General features: G+C 44.0%; 1 protein-coding gene across 3 annotated transcripts in view; it reads right to left on the bottom strand.

The window, feature by feature from the left end:
• ZSWIM8 (zinc finger SWIM-type containing 8) overlaps positions 1-22,328 on the bottom strand; it is a 147,460-nt gene extending 125,132 nt beyond the window's left edge. For 2 of the 3 annotated variants that reach the window (XM_073352871.1, XM_073352872.1), the window contains exon 1: positions 20,827-22,328. In XM_073352871.1, coding sequence (XP_073208972.1) covers positions 20,827-21,004 — 178 coding nt within the window. In that variant the 5' untranslated portion in view covers positions 21,005-22,328. The remainder of the gene's footprint in view (positions 1-20,826) is intronic. The other variant, XM_073352873.1, reaches the window with a different exon arrangement.
• Positions 22,329-23,766: the final 1,438 nt, after the last annotated feature.

Here is a 23,766-nt window from a genome sequence, read left to right as displayed (position 1 = left end):
GTTTCATACTTGAGCTCTGAGCAGTCATACTGCTCCCTCACATACAGTGCAACTCCCCCATCTTTTCTGGCCTCCCTGTCCTTCCTGAATAGTGTTTACCCATCCATGACAGTACTCCAGTCATGTGAGTTATCCCACCAAGTCTCTGTTATTCCAATCACATCATAATTCCCTGACTTTGCCAGGACCTCCAGTTCTCCCTGCTTGTTTCCCAGGCTTTGTGCATTTGTATATAGGCACTTGAGATAACCCGCTGATCGCCCCTCGTTCTCAGTATGAGGCAGGAGCCCTCCCCTCTCACACGCTATCTTTTAACCAGTTACCATTCCAGGAGAGGACCTTCCCTCTTATCCCATGACAGCTTACTTTGCTTAAGAGCCTTGGCGAGGGACCTTGTCAGGGTTGGAAGGGACCTCAGGGGAAGGCTTTCTGAAAATCTAAGTACACTATATCCATTGAATCCCCCTTGTCCACATGCTTGTTGACCCCCTCAAAGAATTCTAGCAAATTGGTGAGGCATGATTTCCCTTTACAAAAACCATGCTGACTCTTCCCCAACAAATTATGTTCATTTATATGTCTGACAATTTTGTTCTTTACTATAGTTTCAACCAGTTTGCCCAATACTGAAGTCAGGCTTACGGGCCTGAATTGCCAGGACCAGCTCTGGAGCTCTTTTTAAAAATTCGTGTCAGATTAGCTGTCCTCTAGTCATTTGGTACAGAAGTTAACTGTAGTGTGTAACCTATCATTCAAATTAGTAGTCAGTAGTAGTAGCAGACATTGTAGTTGCAGATTTCCCCTTATTATTTTGATGTTTAAAAGACCTCTTCTTTTGCTGATGTTGCAGTTATGAGAATGATGTTGAGGCTAATAATTCCTTCTGATAGGAGTAAGGAGGAATGAAGAATGCAGGGATTGTTTCTGACAGTGGAACAGATGACAGTCACTTAATTGTAGGAGGAAAAAAAACCAAAGATCTAGCCATAGATGTCATAGCTTTCATTTTCTCCAGCCCTTCAGCTGTCTGTCCACTAAACAATCCATCTCCTTCAAACAGAAGATCCTCAATTCAGATCCTTATCTCAGTAGGAAAACCCACCTCTCTCAGCTAAGCAGGTCTTCTTAAAGAAATAAAAGTCTATTGCTCTGGCTGAAGCAGCTGATGAGTCAGATGTAGGCCACAACTGATACTTAGAAACATTCTGTCCTTATATCAAAAGAGCATTTGCTAATTTTCAGTGCTCCTCAGGCAAAATATGCATAAAAGACATCTTTCTCTGCAGATGATATTGATATCTCACCATTACAACTTGACAGCTCGCTATTCTCATGCCTAAAGTTGCTGAGGAAAATACCTTTCTTTCAAAAACATCCAGCCTCTTCCAGTCTTTATTAGGAGTAGAATTAACTCGAGCACTCTGATCTGTGCATCGCAGCCTCTACCACCAGTTAATTAGGAGAAGAGTGAGTATGAAACACAGCAAGACCTTCCTGAGGAAACTAGTCCAGTTTATCAGCCTATTTTAGCATAGGCTGAGCTGAGGAGGATGGAATCCAAATTGTTTTTGCTGGTTGACAGTCCTTCCAATAACTGAAGTATAACTTCGTCAATAGCTCCTTCTAAAATATCAAATACAGGATGTGAACATGAATCAACATGAATCAAAGGAATCTATAATGTCCTTGTCATCTGACTCACTAGTTGACGGAAGAGCATCGCACCATATGAAGGTGATGAAGCCAAACCCCTACCCTTTCATTTGGAGAAGTTAAGTACCCAGAGTCTAGATCTGACTCTTGAATCTTCATTATTCATTCTTCCTCTGACAAACATCTGTTACAAATGTAGAAGATCTAGCAGGACTTTGATGGACCACTTGATCCAACTCCTTTGGATCCAAAGCTTGAATCCCTTCGCAGTACCAAGTCAGCGAAGGAGTATTAATACACATTGGAATTTCCTGATGAGGAACAGAAAGCCAGTGAGACATCCTAAACCAAGCAGGGGATTGCTGCTCCAGCCAAAACTCCACATACTGAAAATGCCTTTGCCCATACAGATACAGAACAAGTAACCAAGTCTGCTTATAAGATTTCTTCTTCAGATTCATTTTCTGATCCACACCCATTCTTGGTTCAGAGGGAACTGGAGAATAGTAACCTTCTATGATGAAGGAAGGATATGGAAATAACCCTTTTTTCTGGAGAGCCAAAAGGAGTCTTTGGTGATAGAATTACAAGAAATATTTTAACCTTAACTATCCCCCTCCACTTCTCTGGAGGACTACCTATTTGAATTGGTGCCAGTAAAATCTCAGCGACACACATGCATTCACTAGCGACCAAGACGGACCCAGAGCCAATCAACAAATCTGTGCCATAACCATTGTCGAGCTATCTGGAGTGGCTCTGAAATGTGAGTGCCAATCTCCGATCAGACTGTCAAAAAACAGGGCAAACACCCCAAACTGGTGGTATAGTTTATAATTAGATTTCACCATGCCAGTAACAAATGTGAACTCCTGAATCACTATGTTAGTTTTACCACTGAGTCACAGACAGTCCCCTTAAGACTCTCCAGCATATCTTATCACCCAGACAAACTGGGCTTAGTGATAATGGTTACATAAACCAAAAATCACACCATTTCAGGTTCCCAATCCAAAAGGGTAGGTCACTTACCCCCAGATCAATTGGTACTCTGGATCTTACCTTACCAAAGACAATGCTGGTAGCCAATTCTCTAACTAAAGATTTATTAGCTAAGAAGAAATGAGAGTTATTGAGAGACTAAAGCAGGTAAAATACATTACCGGGTGAGTCTATGTAAGTCCACAATTACAGCAGAGATGTAATAATCTGCTAGTTTTCCTTAAGTCTCTCGGGGTTACCCAGAATAACTTTGGTGATCTTTATCTTGCATCCGGCACGCTTCCCTGGGAGTATCCAAATAGTTCAGAGATGAAGGATCTTGCCTTGACTCCATATTTTATAACTTCTTCATACAGAAGATTAGCTGACACCTTGTACCCACATGGGCCTTCCTTTGTTGGTTGTGCACAAGGAATGAAGACAGTCTGAATTCCCATTGTGAACTCAATGGTCCTTGCTTTGAAGTTAGCACTGTTCTTTGAGGAGTAATATAGCTACAGAGATATATACAATGCATGTGCTTGCCATTATATAAGAATAGATGAGCAAGAACAATACATGTAACATTCCATTAGTTTTCATGAAGTTCTAACACCTGAATACAGTCTTCATTAACACAATCTTTGATCTAAGGTTATTTAATTACAGGGTACACAGAATGTAGAAGTAATATAATAGCGAACTACAGGCGAAAAGAATCAACATCTTTGATCTGCATCAGCATACGAGTGAATTAGTTTGAACCTATACTAACACTTACTATTCACATACAGGTGAATTCTTCTGAGACTCTGGCATATGCTGGCATCTGGCCTGTCAGCATCACAACCATCATCCATAGCAGTACCAGGTCCTTGGAGCCTCAGTATTTGGAGTCGTATCCTCAGCCTACATAACAGGTTGTTTCATCTTCTCTTTTTGATCCAGCTCTTCTGTATCCAAAACAATCGGATCTGAAGAGTGTCTCCTGATTTTAGACTGAGTCTCCTTACTGGGGCCAGGTTCTTTAAATACACCCAGACTTGGTGGGCCTTTTTTTGTATAGATGGCCTCTTAACAAGGAGGCCGACACCAACAAGGATAGAGTCTTTGCAGTCACTATAATAGCCTTGTTCTACTCTTGTGGATTGGGCCTAGAGACAGAGTCTGATAACACTAGGTACTCTATGTATGCAGTAGCCTTTCCTCTACCAGATTCCTTAGTACTCGGTGCCAAAGATGCAGATTGACTTTTCCTTGCTCAGACTATGGCAGTCTCCGAGACTTGTTGGAAGTTTGCTGTCTCTCAGTTCCAGTCAACTGTGCTGACAGAGCTTTCTGGAGTAAGATGGCCTGAAGCCTCTTCTGTCTTTCCTTCTTCATTTCACATCATGAAGGTCAAGCAAAGCAAACATTTTGGAGCAAAGCAAACATTTCCTTCACTCAAAACATGATAAACATCTTGCATGTGTATCAGACACCAGAAACACAGCTGGACATGAAATGCATCTCTTAAATCTGGGCTTTTTTGTCTTCGGTTATGCCATCTTGGCACCAAAGACTTTTCTAAGTTAAATCTAAAATTATAACGAACTAAACTAACTAGTAATTGTGAGGATCTGGCAGTATTCCAGAACAGCTCCACTTCCTTCCAACCATGACTGGCTGAACGAAAATGAGGCAGCTGAAGCACCATCCCCTTTTATACCTTGGCCCAGAAACATTTGATGTTTACTGAGGGAAAGGATAAGGAAGGCATTGAAGCCTGAGTTCTACTGCTCAGGCTGTACCAGTCAGAGCATCCCATGAGTGATAATATTCAGAGGACACTCAAAAAAGAATAAGATTTAGGTGAGAGAGTGGAATAGTACCCCAAGAGAGGAGAAATATCACTTAGAATATTTAAGCTAGTCTGGAGAAAGCACGAAAAATCTAATCCCCTTGCACTGGCCTCCAGGGGATGAACCAGATGAAATTCTGTAAATTAGGGGTAAGACTATTCAGAAAGTTGCCTAGTCCAAACACTTCCCAATACCAAAGATGATTTTCTTTAGGGAAGAAGAAAATTAGACGATGGAAGGATTAGTCTACTTGATAGCCATCACTTAACAGAAAAGTCACATTACTGAGAACAGGTTTCAGAGTAGCAGCCGTGTTAGTCTGTATCTGCAAAAAGAAAAGGAGTACTTGTGGCACCTTAGAGACTAACAAATTTATTTGAGCATAAGCTTTCGTGAGCTACAGCTTATGCTCACTAAAGCTTATGCTCAAATAAATCTGTTAGTCTCTAAGGTGCCACAAGTACTCCTTTTCTTATTACTGAACAGTAAGTCCAACATACGGAAAAAATAAAGCATGAAGATGCCATAAAGTCACACACAGTATTCATAGATTCAGCAAAATTTTCCTTAGCACATTTACTTCAAGGAAGAGTCTGGTTCTCTCATACAAATTGACAAGATGCCACTGAGAATGGTTTGGCCACACGCTGGTATTGTTTTCATTAATATATTTAAAAAGAGGCCAGATGGTAAGTTGGCTATATTTACTGTTAAGGCTGTCTCACTTTTTCCATTCCTTTGCTAGATCTCCAACCGTGAAGACATGCCTACCCCCCCAAATCACAAGTCTAGCAGACAGAGTCACAATTAACTCTTTACAGTAGTTTATTGGTGGGAAGTCAAGTAACAACCCCTGATAAATTAGATTCTGGAACACTAGCCCTTTTAGTCCTTGCAATTCCACAGTGCAATATTGATCTCTTACCAAGATTTCTGAAAGAAGGGGCATGACCATGATATATGCAGAAGGAGTTTCAATATTGCACAGGAAATGGAGCAAGAACTTGTGACTCCAGTTTTTCCCCACCCAATTCTTGCTTTTCATCTTTTCCATCTGGAAGTCATGCAGGATGGATGGACTATGTCATTGAGATTCTCATTATATACACTTAGAAATTCTGGATAAGGTTCGTTTTGTAACATCATCTCCTTACAGTCTTAATTTTACTTTATAGTCTAATAGATCATGGCATTCTTACATTCTTTTCAGTGACTTTTTTTTTTAAACTTCTCTCCCCCCACTGCATTGTGACATCTAACTCTTCCCTTATACCATTTCTTGTTCCAAAAATCCCACATTATTTCTTTCCTGTGTTATTCCCTTTATCTCTCCATTTCCCGCACTGTCACTTACAAAGAGGGGCTAGGAAACTTTACCATACACCTGACAGAGAACTAAACCCAGACAAAAGAATGATACAAGATATTGGTCCATCTAGAGGTAATGTCCAGATCCCCTCCCCACTTCAACTGGGAAAGAGCCTGTCCTTAGATCGTAGTTGAAGCTCCATCTTCTGTGGCAAGTGTGCTACAGGGAGAAGCACATGATCTCCGTCAGTGTTCTCTATCCTACCCCAGAGCCTCATGGCCTCTACAAGCAGATGTGTCTGCTATTCTACCCATCACTCACTTCAATTTTTGGATCTTGCCAAGCTGTAGGAGTTCACCTAGGAAAGTGCATATGCTGGGCATATAATATTTTCAGCTGCACCTGGCTCCCAACAGCTATAGGTTGGGAAACTGTGTCATTCACAAAGTTTTCTTCAGCACTTTTCCTTGGAGCATAACTGGACACTGCCTTAATTTTGGAATCTACATTTGCCTCATGTCTTAAATTTCCAGCAGCTGATAGCCAGATAAACTGACTTAAAGCGCAGCCAAGTTTTTGGGCAGTAATAGGAAACCACCTCCCGGCTGAGCCAGTGAAATATTTTTGCAACGAAAATCGTAAGCACTTAATTTTAAATGCAAGTACTTCATTGGCTCGGATGAGTCAATTTCCTTTCACATCCCCTAAACTTTAAACAGCTGATAAAATTAGTGGCTTCTCCTAATTTCCTGTGACCTGGAGAATTTAGAAATTCCCCAGGGCACTGAATCTATTCAGCAACTTAAGGCTTTTGGAAGATATAAAGAAATCAGTTGATAGCTTTGCCAAAATAGTGCTTATGCTTTAAAATTAATTTGACTTTTCCTAATTTAAACTGTTTGATTACAAAATGTTCTTGTTTGAATTTTTTTTAGTGCGGTCATCTAAAAGCCAAGATAAAGTTGCTAGGCTGTCTCTAAGTTTTAACAAGCAGTTTGCTTCTGCAAAACGTCCTAATGCTCTATAGAAAAGTGTGCTTAGAGAAGACAGAAAATCTAGTGATACTTAGCGCTTTTAGTACTTTGTGTTAAAAGCCCTATACAGTCATTAGCTAATTAAGCCTCACAAAATATATGTGAGGTGGGTAAATAAGTATGGCTATTTTACTGTTCAGGAAACTGAGAAAAAAGCAACTCAACCCAGGCCACACAAGTCCTGGCGAGAACCAGGGCCTCTTGACTGCCACCCATTTCTCCAGAGCACAGCGCTTCACAAGAGTTAATTTAGATTATGTATAACATGCTTTATCAAAACAAGACCCAGTGCTATTTCGATAATAATTGTATCCATATTCTGTGTATATTCCTCTTTAAAAATGTTAAAGATCAATTCAATCAAAGGAAAGACTGTTTAACCTAATCTATTTGATAAAATGTGTGCCATTCATTTTGGGTCGGGGGGGGTTTGGAAAGGGATGAATGGGTTAAGGCGGTTTCAACTAAAATTGCAACATTCGCTTTTTTACCATGACAAACCGTTTAAGTAACTTTTATAATTGGATTTTAGGCTTAAACAGATTTCAGTATTTGTGTGAAATGAGTTGTAAGTTTTTAATTACTATAATAACCCTTGAAATCATACTAAAAGACATTCTTACACTTCAAGCACCAAAAGATAAATCAGTTTTGACTGTTAAGACAGGCTACTTCTGAGATATGGGGAGACAAAAAAAAGCCTCATAAAACCCTTTGAACTAAGTTAAACAGTGGAAATTTTGAAATCCAAGATATTTGTATGATTTCTCCAAGTCTCCATAAAAATACCCACCCTCTGATAAGACACCATGAAATGTCATAATATTTATAATATGAAACAAATGAGCGAGAGAGAGAGAGTGTTTGTGTGTGTCCAAGTGCAAGAATAATCAAGTTTATAATAGAAAGCCAGCTTCAATATGAACTATGGAGCGATAACGTGTCTCGTCATGATCAGCTCAGGTAGTGGCCTTCCCAGATCTCCCAGGAATACCCAGGTGTCATCCGCACAATCGTTCTGGGGAGCACTCATTGATCCTTCCTGTGCACTTTTCTCATTTCTTCAATTTTGCTGCAAGTCTTCCAGTGGCTTCATATTCCTTTTTAACATTTTGCTTGTTTGATTATCTTTCTGTTTGTAGCACTGTTGTAGCTGTGTTGGTCCCAGGGTATGAAAGAGACAACATAGGTGAGGGAATATCTTTTATTGGACCAATTTCTGTTGGTGGAAGGGACAAGCTTTACAGAGAGCTTTGTCCAATTTGGAGAAAGTAAACAGAGCATCTGAGCTAAATACAAGGCAGGACAGATTGTTTAGCATAGGGGTTTCATACATGCTGTAGGAGACTACTTAAAATGAAAAGGGCAATTAAAGGTTAGCAGACAATAGGGTACGTTGCACATTACTGTAATGAGCTGTAAAAAGAGTGTCTCTGCTAAATCCAAGGTTTTTAGTGTCCAGCAGAGTTATGAATTTAAGCTCTGAGGCCTGTCTTTTGAAAGTGTTGCGCAGGTTTCCTTTGAGGATCAGGACTAAGAGGTCAGATATTGAACGAAAATGTGTGAAAAGTGTTCACTCATAGGTGATTGGGTGTTTTTGCCATTTATCATTTTCCTGTGCGAGTTCATTCGAGAGTGTGGTGATTGCCTCGTTTCACCCACATAGCTGTTGTTTTTGGGACATTTAGTGCACGGGATGAGATACACCCCACGTTGTGATAGGCACATGTAGGACCCATGGATCTTGAAAGGTGCGTTGTGGAGGGTATTGATCATCGTAGCAGTGGAGATACATCGGCAGGTTTTGAATCTGTTATTCTGGCAGGGTCTGGTGCCGCTTTGAGCTGGTGGGTCCTGCTCTGTGGGGAGCCTGCTTCTGATGATGAGTTTGGAGAGGTTGGGAGGTTGTCTGAAGGCCAGACGAGGGAGTTTGGGAAAGATTTATTTCAGGATGCAGTCCTCCTCAAGTATGAGTTGTAATTTTTTTATGATACTACATTTGGGTTCTAGTGTGAGGTGGTCAGGGACAACTAGAGGTGAGCAGTTAGGGGGTCCCGTCCCTGCCCGCCCGTACTGAAGCAGGTTCTATGATGCAAGCTTTCTCTCTAGTGGAGTGTCCTTATTTAGTGAAGGCAGTTTAAAATATGTTTAGGTGTGTATTCCAGAGCTTGTGTGTATCTTTTTCCACAGCAAACAAGTAAAAATACTATCATCCAGCACCTAGGAGCAATCAAAAACCTAGTATGGACTAGAGACTAATCAGTAGCATTACATGACATCCATGCCAACTACCTACTATGAGCCTTTAGGACTACCTTCAACTCTGAGCATATATGAAAACATGTCAGGGCATCTCAGTTTTCATTAATATCCTATACAGTAACCCTTAATTATACATATATTTTAAAAAGAAACCCTAGACATCATAGCAGCCTATATGCCTAAGCTCAGTGATACCGAATAGCTGTTTTCATATGGTACTTCAGTATTTCAGGAAAAAACCACTTTGAATATTTAAGTCATTATACTAAGCATGCATTTGCTGACACATTAAGGTAACTACAATATGGTTATTAAACCACACCTTAAGAACAAAGTGATCCACACACATTAACTATTCTTCTCAGTGAGGCAGTGCAAAGCTTCAGGTCCCTCCTCAGTCTTGCCACTACTGACACGAAAGCCTTTTCTGTAGCTACCTGGTAAGTGGAACAGCCTTTACTTTCTCAAATCTCACCTGAAAACCTCCCTTACTTTGTCTTCCTAATTCCTCTGTTTAACTAAAGCATTCTGGGAGGCATAGCTTGCATGAAAAATGTACAAAAAAGTAATGTTTCTCTGTAAACTGTTTATGTAACATCTTCTGGTTTTGTTGCTCTTCTTCAAACTGAACTGGAGTTCCAAAGTTATAAATTGTCACAGTATGTTGCATTTGACCACTGGCTCTTGAAACAGATTACATTCACCACATTTGAACCAGAGACAGTGCAAATACAGAACACAGATCTGTATAACTTGGACTATTGCCACTTTAGTCTCATCAATCCACCAAGCCATTTTGGAGATGAACCAAGTCTGGAAGTTTTAAGGAGCCAAATAACTGCTTTTGGGGACAGAACAATTTACATGTAACATCACTAATGATCAGCTGAGAGAGTTGAAAATATTCATCTTCATTTTAGAAAGGTTAGCTGTTTTGAGAACAGGCTTAGCAAACCTAGAAGTTGAAATTCAATAAATCACCTGGGAAACTCTTACATAGTAGAAGCTCTTCTCACTGCAGCAAAAGTCATGGCTTTACCGCCCCTCACACAGTTTTAATGGAGGGAGGAATCACATGTTCCCATATCTATATTTGTAACCATCAGAGCAGCAGCAGGTCTTTGTTAGTTCCACACTGCTATTCTAACTGGTGACCCAGGGACGCGCTGGGGGCAGGAGCTGGACTAGCTGTGGCTGTGACAGCAATACAATTAGTCTCTCCTTGCTCTCCATGCCCACAGCACCAGATCATACCAGTGGCCCAGCAGAATGAAACTGACAAAGATAACACCGCTTCTGCTGTTACCAATGGGAAACAAGCTATGCACAGGAGCATAGGTTAAATACAGTAACTCCTCACTTAACGATGTAGTTATGTTCCTGAAAAATGCGACTTTAAGCAAAACAATGTTAAGCGAATCCAATTTCCCCATAAGAATTGATGTAAATAGGGGGCTTAGGTTCCAGGGAAATTTTTTTTTGCCAGACAAAAGACTCATATATATATATATACACACACACAGAGTATAAGTTTTAAACAAATAATTTAATACTGTACACAGCAATGATGATTGTGAAGCTTGGTTGAGGTGGTGAAGTCAGAGGGTAGGATATTTCCCGGGGGGATGCCTTACTGCTAAATGATGAACTAGCCATTGACTGAGCCCTCAAGGGTTAACTCGTTGTAGAGTGTGAGGCTCCATTAACAAGGTAACAGGAATGGAGGGAGAGGAGACAGCATGGCAGACAGAGACTGTGTGTGTGTGTGTGCGCGCACAACCTGACATTAGTTGTCCCCCCCGCACAGCAAGCAGGAGGCTCCAGGGAGCAGCTCCAAGGCAGAGGGCAGGAGCAGCACATGCTAGCGGGGGGAGGGACAGCTGAACTGCCAGCAATTGATAGCCTGCTGGGCGGCTGCCGCACAGGGAACTTACGGGAGCAGTGAGCTGATAGGGAGCTGCTGGTCCACCCTGGTTCCAAGCCCCCACCAGCTCGCTGCAACGGGCTGCTCTTCCTGCAAGCAGTGGACAAAGCAGGCAGCTGCCAAATGAGGTTATAAGGGAGCATCGCACAATTTTAAACAAGCATGTTCCCTAACTGATCAGCAACAAAACAATGTTAACTGGGACGACTTTAAGTGAGGAGTTACCCAAACAAAGAAGGTAGAAAGGGAAGGAACAGAAAATAGAAGGGGGCTTAGCAGCAAATCAGAGTTTAGGACCAAATACAGATCCTCATCCCCTGGGGTAAAACAGCCTTGCACTCAGTCCCTAGAAGGAAAGGTGTGATTACTATAATTCTTTTGGAAACTCAGGCTGACAGACGCATCTGTGATCTCCAATCCTCCAGCAATCAGAGGGTCTCTACAAGACGTGTGGGCAAGGATAGATATTAAGTAGTAAAAGGGAATCCAGGAAGACCTCTGAATAAAAAGGTGAGAAATTCCAAACCAAGGCAAAGACAGGAACCCACAAGACACTAGTGAAAGAAAAGGAGTACTTGTGGCACCTTAGAGACTAACCAATTTATTTGAGCATAAGCTTTCGTGAGCTACAGCTCACGAAAGCTTATGCTCAAATAAATTGGTTAGTCTCTAAGGTGCCACAAGTACTCCTTTTCTTTTTGCGAATACAGACTAACATGGCTGTTACTCTGAAACTAGTGAAAGAAAGGGAATCAAAATGTGTAATTTTAGGGGGAGGGTTATATCTGAGTTTTTCCAATGTCCAACCCAATGGTAGTTAGTAAAAAAAAAAAAAAATCAAACCTCTCCCCACTAAACCTTTTATGATCTCATTCCTGTTCTCATTCTTGGGAGAGAGACAGAGACAGAGACACACACACACACTAAATGGTCTCAAGGGAGCCTGGAAATAATTACTTTTGGCTTCTAAAGGGGGTGCGGAGTATAATGCAGGTGAAGAGGCAGGCCTATGCTTTAGATAGTTATTCACCTAATAGGAAAAGACTCCTAAAAGATGGAGATATCACTGGGTACCATCTGAATCACAAAAGCAAAATGCTGAGTTTGGGAAAGAACTCTGTGTTGCTTCTGTGGCCCACATTTCTGCACTGAAGATTATTATAGTCATTGTAAACCAGTGGTGTTACTTTAGTGTCTAGGGAATCTAGTCATAAACCAAGCCCCCCAGTTCTAGGCACACTACAAACACAGGAAAAAACCAATCCTGACAAAATAATACCTAATGCCTCGCTTATATTCTCTACAGCGCTGGTGATCCCATAATCTCCCCATACAGCTTATTCCATAGTTGCAATTATTCTAATAATCCACGAACTGTTTCCTAATTAACTTTAGTTTACCTTGCTGCTATTTAAAGAGCCACTGGCACCTGCAATACCCACCACAAAACAGGTGAAACAACATTCCCTGGGTTGACTGATAGTCTAGAGCAATGTTTCTTAACCTTTTTTGATACCAGGGACTAGCCTGCTGCCTTCCTAAACTGTGTCAGAGAGATCTCAGGGACTGGTGCCAGTCCATGGACTATTTTTTTTAGAAACACTGGTCTAGAGAAGTCTACATACTGCTAGCATCTGAGTCCTCCCCCTAACATCATCATGTGAGGAGACCTATTTTCAGCAGTATATTATCTCTCATCAGATCATGTGTTTTTGTGGTATTTTCTCTAGTTTTTAAAGGGTTTACTTTACTGTAAACTTTCGCTGAGTGTTTACGTGTGGCTTTTGCACTCTGGCCACCAGGTTTTTAACAGTTGCTCTGTTAATATATTTGGGAGCAGTAGTACATTATAATGTTTGCAGTTCTATATGGACAGATTTGATTAACCAGTTCGGACATGATGAGCAGGTGTGTTGTATCTTGTGTATTCTATATGCATAAAGACTGGGTTACTTGCAAAAACCCCTCTTCCCACAACACAAACAAAATAGAAGTAGTACGTTCAGGCCATGCAATACGCTAGTAAAAAGCTGCACCACAGCAGCAGGCTATGCAGTGCGTATTTTAAATATCACCACCCCCAAGTTCTTCTACATCTGTATATAGTACACCACAGACAATACCTCAGATACCTCAATAGACCTCTCCAGTTTGGAGAGCAGTAAAACATAAGGGACAGCACATGAACTTCAGAAAAGAACACTACAAGTTTCTGTTGCTACTTTTAGGTACTTAGTGTTTGACCTATGATTAATTTTAATGTGTTGCATGTTTTACAGGAAGACTTTGTAGCAGAATGAGGGGCTGTTGCTCTCTGGATCCCATTAATTCTTTCTGTCCTTATTAACTAATGAAAATTAGGCCTTGTCTACACTGCCACTTTACAGCGCTGAAACTTTCTTGCTCAGAGGTGTGAAAAAAACACCCCTTGAGTGCTGCAAGTTTCAGCGCTGTAAAGTGGCAGTGTAGACAGTGCACCAGTGCTGGGAGCCGCACTCCCAAGGCTGGTAGCTACTCCCCTTGTGGGGGTGGGTTTTTTTACAGCGCTGGGAGACCTCTCTCACAGCGCTGGTGCCACAACTACACAGCCACATTAAAGCGCTGCCGAAGACATACCCTTAGTCACTGTCCTCTTTACATCGCATTTTACAAACTTAGACACTGTTCTGTCTATCTCTGAGTCTTTTCTCTAAACTGATCATGCCCCCAGCCTTCCCTCAGGTCTCTCTGCCAAACCTTCTAGTGTTCCAGATGCTCTGTACTGTATCATTCCAGTTTGATTTTTCAAAGCATGTCCCCCCAAACTTAACACAGTGGGTATTACCAGTAGTTTGACAGAGGCTTTTTTCCAATTTATACCCCTTCAAAGGAGTCCTACCACAAGAACATCATAATGGCCACACTGGGTCAAACCAAAGGTCCATCTAGCCCAGTATCCAGTCTTCCAACAGTGGCCAATGCCAGATGCTCCAGAGGGAATGAACAGAACAGGTAATCATCAAGTGATCCATCCCCTGTCACCCATTCCCAGCTTCTGGCAAACATCCCTGCCCGTCCTGGCTAATAGCCATTGATGGACCTATCCTCCCTGAATTTATCTAGTTCTTTTTTGAACCCTGTTATGATCTTGGCCTTCACAACATCCTCTGGCAAGGAGTTCCATGGGTTGACTCTGTTGTGTGCAAACAAATACTCTTTTGTTTGTTTTAAACCTGCTGCCTATTAAGTTAAACCTGCTGCTACTAACCTTCTGCAGCTAATGAGGATGCTTTCTAGATGACCACTTGCTGCCACAATTTCTCTGTACAAGTTCTAGCCTTTCATAACACACTGTATAACTATTCAAATTTGCTGTAAAAGCAAATTTAAGCTTTTCTTCACACGAGTTGCCTGTGTATGAATAGAGTTTTATCACTACACAGGTCTGAGTTGTCATTATACTTCCAGGAGAAGTTGGTGCAAATGCACAAATACAAATTGAGCAAAAAGATTTGGCAATACAATACTTCACGGTTCTTCAGTATTCCTGGCAGTCTTCTTAAGTGTTTGGTAAACATCTGTCCTTGAGAGACTTGAGACAGAAGAGACTGGGGGTGGGAAGACAGGAACGTGAAAAACATTTTTCAGAAAAACCCAACACAATGGATTTGTGTGTGCACATGTGGAGGGGAGGCAATTGGATTTTGGGCTGTTTTATCTACCACAGAAGTGTTTACATGAACATCATATGCTTGAAAAGATTTTTCATACTAGAAATATTAGGATCTAGTTTCAAGTGTAAATGAAAATTTTAACTTATTTTAAACAAATTAAAAGGTCTATGATGAGACCACTGAGGTCCTTGTTATACCTATTAGAAAATAAAAAATTGCTTTGAAGCTTAGAGGGGAAGGAGGCTGGGCGTAGTCCTTGGATGGCTAATGGGTGGGGTCAAATAATATGGGAGGGGTGGAGCTGTGAATCATTACAGGGGTTTGGTTTGCTAAATTCCATAAATTTCTCGGAGGTGGGAAAGTCATTTAATAACATGGTTCGGTGGAAAGCTGGCTAGCTCGACTTATTTTTCAGTCTTCACGGTGCTGAATTCACAAGGTGCCTGGTTTCTCAGTCCAACTGGTAAATCTGAAAGCTGCTGATCAACACCACAAACAAGCAATTACCAAACATCAGGTGTAAGACTATATCTTTTTTCACTTTCATTGAGTAAGATGGAGACACTAGAAGAGGAGGGTTCAGAGTTACTATAGAGATTTCTTTCCCAGGTGTCTGTCTGGGAGGTCTTCCCCATATATTCAGGGTACAACTGATCACCATATTTGGGCTTAGGAAGGAATTTCCCCCAGGACAGATTGGCAGAGACCCTGGGGGTTTTTCACCTTCCTCTGCAGCATGGATCACGGATCACTTTCAGGTTTAAACTAGTGTAAATGGTGGATTCTCTAACTTCAAGCATTTAAACCATGATTTGAGGACTTCAGTACCTCAGCCAGAGGTTAGGGGACTATTATAGGAGTGGGTGGATGAGGTTCTGTGGTCTGCCGTGTGGAGGTGGTCAGAATAGATGATCATGATAGTCCCTTATGACCTGAGTCTAAGAAGTAGGAACAAACAATTGAATGGACTGAAGTAATGAAATCAACAATTCTTCTGAAGTAAAATGTATACTATTGCCAAGAGTTGTTAAATAGCAAGTTAGAAAGGATTTTTAGTTGCTCTCAAAAGCTTTAACTACAGTGGGAATGTTTTCCTGAAACTCCCTAATGAAGTTACAGTAACTCCTCACTTAAAGTCATCCTGGTTAACGTTGTTTCGTTGCTGATCAGTTAGGGAACATGCTCATTTAAAGTTGTGCGATGCTCCCTTATAATGTCATTTGGCAGCCGCTTGCTTTGTCCACTGCTTGCAGGAAGAGCAGCACATTGCAGCTAGCTGGTGGGGGCTTGGAACCAGGATGGACCGGCAGCCCCCCTATCAGCTCCCCGCTCTCCTAAGTTCCCCACTGCCATGTGCTGCTCCTGCCCTCTGCCTTGGAGCTGCTCCCTGGAGCCTCCTACTTGCTGTGGGGGGGGGGCTAATGTCAGGGTGTTCCCCTCCCCCTTGCTCCTGCTCCCCGCTTACCCCATCTCCATAGAGCAGGGGGACACACGACAAGGCTTAGGATGGAGGGAGCTTCCTGGCAGCAGCTGTGGTCTCAGCTTGCTGATTAACTTTACAAGGCAGTGTACTTAATAGTGGGTCAGCATACTTAAAGGGGAAATGCGCATCTCTCTCTCTCTCACATACACACACCCTGTGCGTGTGTCTCTGTCTGTCATGCTGTCTCCTCTCCCTCCATTCCTGCTGCCTTGTAGAGTGTGAGGCTACATTAACAACGAGTTAACCCTTGAGGGCTCAGTCAATTGCTAGTTCATCATTTAGCAGTAAGGCATCCCCCTGGGAAATATCCCACCCTCTGATTTCACCATCTCAACCAAGCTTCACAATCATCATCACTGTGTACAGTATTAAATTGTTTAAAACTTATACTGTGTGTGTATTACACACACAGACAAATATAGTCTTATCTGGCAAAAAAAATTTCCCTGGAACCTAACCCCCCACCCCATTTACATTAATTCTTATGGGGAAATTGGATTCACTTAACATCGTTTCACTTAAAGTCGCATTTTTCAGGAACATAACTACATCGTTAAGTGAGGAGTAACTGTATTACCTGTTCAGCTGAATTAATGAGTGCTAGTGTAGATTCAACAAGTATTAGCATCCATACAGGGGACAAAATGGATTCCTACTTAACGTTATTGATTCTACTATCTGAAAAGAAAGCAAAAACACATTGTGTGACTGCTGAAAATGCCATCCCAGAATACAGAGAAAGTATGACAAGAAGGTCTTTTTGCCACTTGCTCATACTGAGCAATTAAAATGCTATGAGAGTTTAGCAGGTGTAACTATCCTAAATTTCTGATGTATGAGCATTCAGTACACCTAAACATTCCTGAAAAAGCAGTACAGCTATGAGTCCTTAAAGCACACTGGAGAAGTTCAAATATCCTTCCACAACCACCCATCAGAGTAGGGAAACATGGTCTAGATTAAATCACCAGAAGAGAGTGCATAACTGACAGAAAAACTGTACTCAAAGAGCAGTTACCAATGGTTCATTATCAAACTGGGAGTAAGTATCTAGCAGAATTCCAGAGAGGTCTATTCCAGATAGAGTACACTTATAAAATATGCAGAAGACACCAAGCTGGGGGTTGGTGTAAGCACTTTAGAGTTCACAATGACCTTGACAAATGGGCAAATTGGTCTGAAATCAACAAGATGAAATTCAATAAAGACAAGTGCAAAGTACTTCACTCTGGAAGAACAAAAATCAAATGCACAAATACAAATTGGGGACTAGCAGGCTAGGCAATAGTAGTGTTGAAAAAGATCTCAAGGTTAAAGTGGATCACAAATTGAACATGAGCCAACGATGTAATCCAGTGTTGAAAAAGGCTAATCCCATTCTGGGGTGTATTAACAGGAGTATTGTATGCAAGATACAGAAGGTAATTGTTCCACTCTACTCAGCACCGCTGAGACCTCAGCTGGAGTACTGTGTCCAGTTTGGGGTGTCACAATAAGACAAACTGGAGAGAGTACAGAGGAGAGCAACAAAAATGATCAAAGCTTTAGAAAACCTGACCTGTGAGGAAAGGTTAAAATAGGCACGTTTAGTCTTGAGAAAAGACGACCCCGGGGGTGGGGGGGGGGGGGGCGCGGCGCCTTCATAACAGTCTTCAGATATGGTAAGAGTTGTCATAAAGAGGAGAGAGATTAATTCTTCCCCATGTCCACTAAAACTAGTTTCAGAGTAACAGCCGTGTTAGTCTGTACTTGCAAAAAGAAAAGGAGTACTTGTGGCACCTTAGAGACTAACCAATTTATTTGAGCATAAGCTTTCATGAGCTACAGCTAAGTGAGCTGTAGCTCACGAAAGCTCATGCTCAAATAAATTGGTTAGTCTCTAAGGTGCCACAAGTACTCCTTTTCTTTTTACTAAAACTAGTATTGGGCTTAATCTGCAGCAAGGGAACCTTAGAAAGTTTTTCCTAATATCCAACCTAACTGTGAGGATAGTTAAGCTCTGAAATAGGCTTCCAAAGGAGGCTGTGGAATCCCATCATTGGAGGTTTTTAAGAACAAGTTAAAACAAACACCTGCCAGGGCTGGCCTAGGTTTACTTGGTCCTACCCCAGTGCAGGGGGCTGGATTTGATGACCTTACAAGGTCCTTTCCAGCCCTACACTTCTACGTTCAGCCTCATGGTAGGTGGATTGAGTGAGCATAAAAAGGACTGAACTACTCTGTTTCCAGTAACACAGTGGATCTCTCAGGAAAATCCAGTCTACATTTGCTACCAAATGCCCTAATTATGCTGTGTTCTTGTGTGTGCTTTTCATTTCTTTAAACGATGTACCTCTGTGTTAGATGAATAAATATGCTTATGAAGTGAAACACAGCGCATGTTTTACATTTCACAGATTAACCTTGAGTACTGCTTAGAAACAGCCAGCACACACCGTATGCAGAACTAGCACCTCTCTGAAGTTACCGTCGTCGTCTCCAGAATATCAGTTTCCATTTAAAAGAAAAGTACGTCTCTAGTAGTTATGGTTGCAAAGAAAACCTCAGAAATGTGAACCAAGTATAACCAGTACAGCTCTCCATGTGAATTTGCAGAAAGCCTGGAACCTTCGCTCTCAGAAGTGTGAACTGCCCCATTCCTCTCAATAAGGCTTTAGTGATAATTTATATATTTCAACCATTTTATTTTTCATGTTAGAAAGGAGAGCGAGGATCACAGATCTGCACAATTGACTTTGAGTGGCTCTCTCATTTTGGTGCCACCAGTGGATGACAATTGGGAGATATCACCACTTCTTTCCAACTAAGTCAAGAAGAAACCATGTCAAAGTATCCCAGAAGAGCCCATGGGAATGAATATTCAAGCCCCACTGAGGGGGAGCAGAAATCAAGAGAGTCCAGCAGCACACACAATTGTATTTTGAACATCTGCACAATCTGTGGTGAACACTGCCTCATTTTGGCGACTCGTGGACAGCCCTTATTTTGTGGGCAGTGTTTGAAAGGGTACCTCCACCTTTTTTTCCCTACAATCTGACCCCTGACCCTGCATGGACCAGTCTCACACCCCTATCTTTGTAGAGCTAGAGGGGACTTTCCTCTTTGCATTGGGACTTTTTCAGCTCTACGACACCTTCTCTTTCAGTGCCTCAGCGTGTGCAACCAGATTTAAAGTGAAACATACAAAAACAAAAAAGCCATGTTGTCTATATGCTGCTTTGAACAGGGCGCTGGTGTCTATATGTCAGTATAATGTGGCTTTGCTAGATACTTCATGGTGCTACCATTCCTTATTCATTTTACCTGGGAGTGTTCAATAACTGAAACCAAAATGTATCATGACAGCAGCACCTCAAAAAAACATCCAGCTTGCACTTTCATTCGGCAAGATTTCCAAGCTCCTTTCCTTCCCCGTCATTGTTCATAGCCCCATGACACTCAGCAGAGAGAGACAAAGGAGGTTAAATATCCTGGACTAGTGCCAGTGTTCTAGTTCACTAAGCAGAGAAAAATTAGGCTGTCATGTGAAGATGATGGTTCAAAGTAAAATGCATTTTCTTGTCCTAATCTAATGCCAAGCGGACATTTATGCACATCACAAAACTACCATATTTCAGCACAACGTATTACAAACAACATTCTCTGTTCAAGAAGGACCTAGGCTTGGAAAAGCAGTAAGTGCCATAGTTCAGGATAAAGGTGCAGAGCTGTGGGGAGTGCAGTAATAGAAAAGCAGGTGAGGTCACACAGGTCAGAATTAATGGGGATTGACAGAGCTATGGAGGGACACAGGACAAAGAGAAATGGTCATTATGTAAGCAAGGTTGAAATAGCTCTGCTAGCATTATGCCTGGCTCTATTCAGTATGATCAGTACCTGAATTGTGAGGTAAAGTCACTTGAGACAAATGATTTAATACAATTGTTCAATAAAATGGTTTAATACAAACGCATATCAGCTCAGACAAAAAGTTAGCAGCTACCACTATTTGGAAATCAGTTTCTGGAGGCTGGTACGGTATATTAGGCTTTCTCCAGCCAGAAGGGGATAACTGTCAGTAGGGCAGGAATATAATCAACTTTGGGGCAGAGCTGACACACTACTGTACTAGCTCAGTCACTCCTTGCAATAAGGTCTCCATACCTGCCTGCTCAACAGCTACTGCTGAAAGTTTGCTACAGGCACTAGAAGGATAAAGTGAAATACAGAAGAGTGAACACGAAAATGGACTACTGTACACAAACTGGTTGGGGGGGAAGCCAACACACAACTTCATTAGAGCGTTTGTTGTAGTAAGACAATCTTTATGTAGCAGTTTATTCAGTTAAACACAACTGGGAGCCTGTGACTAATTATTCCCATTGAAGTATGCACCTTGCTTATTGCAACGTAGGTTTTGGTTTTTTCCCTCCAAATTCCCAAGAACAGCTTTGGCAAACATGGTCTGAGACAGAAAAGCACTACAGAAAACCCGCATTAACAATCTCCTCCAATAGGCAACCATCATTGCATCCAAGTTTCTAGCACAATTTTGTGCAACCTCTACTCACAAGCTACCCCTACTAGGCAACTGATTTTGGCTCATGCCTTGGATGGTTCCAACATGTCTACATGCTTCCCCATCCCCACATGGCCCAGAAGTTTCACTCAAATTCCCAGAACATCCCAGTGAAACTGTGCTCTCACCTTTCATTTTGACAGTAGGGGAATTGGGTCCAGCTGATTGCTTCCTCCATCCTCTCCAGTTCTGGCAAAGGCTCTCTGCCTCAGAGATGAAGGAACAAAGGGAGTCTTCCTCAAAGCGGTCAGAGTCTTCAAACGAAAACCTTTCCCCGTCCTCCCACTCTGCAAACATGAGTTCCATCACATCCAATAGACACGAGGAAGGAAAGGGACAGATCTGCTCACTCAGACAGATGGATCAACGTGACTCCAGGACAACTTTTATCAAGAATTAAAAGTCCAGCTCCACTCAGGTCCCTGTACTACAACACCAGGGAAAAAACAAAGCAACAGCTGTCTCAAGCAGGGAGAGCAGGAAAGTGACATAAAATAAGGGAAACTCATAAAAATCCCAAAGATACCAAGTTCTTTAAAAAGTTTAAAAACTTTTATGTCCACAAAACATACTTAAACCCCAGGACTTGGTTAGTCTGTTGACTGATGCTTCCAGCCGTGACACAGGCATGCGTCTGACAGACACAGAAAAGTTTGAAGGTTTCAGCTGCAAGTGACCTGGAGAGTCTGATTGGGGGGGGGAGGGAAGGGGTGGTTTGTTTCTTTTAAGTTTCACTATAGATTCAGGTCTCCCTGAGATTGTGCTTTTCTCTCACAACAAGTGCAAAAAAAAAACAAAAAACCTCCCCATCACAAAAAAGGTAGTGGGGGGTAGGGTGGGACACTTCTCTGCGTTTGAATGGATGTAAAACCTCCCCTGTTCTCGTGAGGGGTCGGAATGAGGGGTGGTTCTCACGCACTGCCTAGGAGGCAGGGGGCGCGTCGCCGGTGAAGCAGCCCCAGGGCTAGGGGGAAGAGCGAAGGGAAAAGCAGCGCCCTGGGCAGGGGAAGGTTGGAGGGCTCTGCGGAGGAGCAGTGCCCGAGTCGGTGCCCGGGGGAGGAAAGGAGCCGTGTCGCTGGGGTCGGTGCCTGGGGGAGAGAGGAAAGGAGTGGTACCCCCGGTCAGTGCCCGGAGATGGGGGAGCGGTGCCCCCAGGGGTCAGTGGCCGAGGGGGGCTGCCCAGGCGGTGCTGGAGGGCAGGCGCGGTGCCCCAAGGGGGGAGAAGAAGCGGTGTCCCGGGGGTGGCTACCAGAGTGCTGGCAGCGTCTCCTGCCCCATGGGGCCAGCGGGCAAGTGCGGGGGCGCCGCTCCAGCGATTGGCGGACACGAACGGGGAGCTGCCGCCGCCTCCCGGGGCTGGGACCGCGCGGCTCCGGGTTGCCGGTCCCTAGCGCCCCATGGCCCCGGCTCCCCGCGCAGGCTCCACCGCAGCCCGGTCTCGGTCCCGGCTCCTCTCCTGGCGCAGGCAGCGGCCGGACTCCCGTCCCCGGCCGGGTAAGATGGCTCTGCGCTGCCCAGTATCACCTGCCGACCCCCCTCCAGCCGGGACCCGCTTCCGCCGCGCCGCTTCCGGCTTCCGCTCGCAGCCGTCCGCCCCGCGGCCACCGCCAGTCCCAGCATGCCACGGGGCCCGCGTGCATGCTGGGACTGGCAGTCCCCACCGGCTGGAGGAAAACACCTCACCAGACATTCTGGGATGTGTAGTTCCTATAGGGAGGGGAGGCTCACAGTGCATGCTGGGATGTGTAGTTCCAATAGGGAGGGGGTCCTCACATGGCATGCTGGGATATGTAGTTCTTGTAGAGAGAGGGGGCGCTCCCCAACATTCTGGGATGTGTAGTTTCTGTAGGGTGGGAGGCGACGAATGCCAGCTTTCTAATCACACAGAACCGAAGGCCCTAGCCCTGACCCTTCCCCGAGGCCTCGCCCCTGTCCTGCCCCTTCCCCGAGGCCCTGCCCCTGCTCACAACACCCCCCCCCAGTGGCTTGCTCTTCCCTACCCTCACTCACTTTCACTGGACTGGGGCAGGAGGTTGGGGTGTGGGAGGGGTGAGGACTCTGGGCTGGGGGTGCTGGCTCTGGGATGGGTCCAGAGATGAGGGGCTTGGGGTTCCGGAAGGGGCTCCAGGCTGGGGGGTGGGGCCGAGGGATTCAGAGTGCGGGAAGGGGCTGCAGGTTGAGGCAGGGTTTTGGGGTGTAGGAGGGGGTGAGGGCTCTGGGCTGGGGATGAGGGCTTCAGGGTGTTGGAGGGGGCAATGGGGTGAGGCTGGGGGTGCGGGCTCTAGGGTTTGGGGGGGGCTCAGGGCTGGGACACGGGCTTACCTCGGGCAGCTCCCGGTCAGTGGCGCAGCAGGTTCAGCTCCTGGGGGGGGGGGGGGGGAGGCAGGAGGCTCTGTGGCATGTGCTGCTTTCACCCACAGACACCGCCCCCCAGCTCCCATTGGCCGGTTGCCAGCCAATAGGAGTGGGGGGGGCCCCATTTAGGCTCTGGACCTGCTGGCCGCTTCCAGGGCGCAGTGCAGTGCCCCAGGACAGGTAGGGACTAGCCTGCCTTAGCCCTGCAGCACTGCCGCCGCCCGGGCTTTTAACGGCCTGGTCAGCAGTGCTGACCAGGGCCACCAGGGTCTCTTTTTGATTAGGTGTTCTGGTCGGAAAGCGGACACCAGGTTACCCTACAGGAGGCGCTCACCTTGCATGCTGGGATGTGTAGTTCCTGTAGGGAGTGGGCTCTCACACAGCATGCTGGGATATGTAGTTGGGGGTGGGGAGAGCTCGCAATGCATGCTGCGATTTGTAGTCTTCTACCAGCTAACAGTTCAGAGTGAGGGTGACCCAGAACACCCAAGGGGTGGAGGAGAGCAGGTGCTGCCCCCACCCAATACAAGCAGGGAAAGCTTATCCCCTGCAGGACACATGTGGGCAGTTCCCACTGAAGACTGTTCAGGGCCAGATGCTGGCAGAACTCCCCAAAGCACAGGGAGATGAGCACTGCTTCCTCTCCACTCCTCCACCCCTGCTGAATCCTGAGGCTTTTGCTCATCCTCACTCCTCCCACTCAGCTGCACCCC

The sequence above is a fragment of the Lepidochelys kempii genome, chromosome 7 (genome assembly GCF_965140265.1).
Source record: "Lepidochelys kempii isolate rLepKem1 chromosome 7, rLepKem1.hap2, whole genome shotgun sequence".
In the NCBI taxonomy this organism is placed as follows: domain Eukaryota; kingdom Metazoa; phylum Chordata; order Testudines; family Cheloniidae; genus Lepidochelys; species Lepidochelys kempii.
Note: the sequence above shows the minus strand (reverse complement) of the source record. Positions and strands in the feature narration are given on the sequence as shown.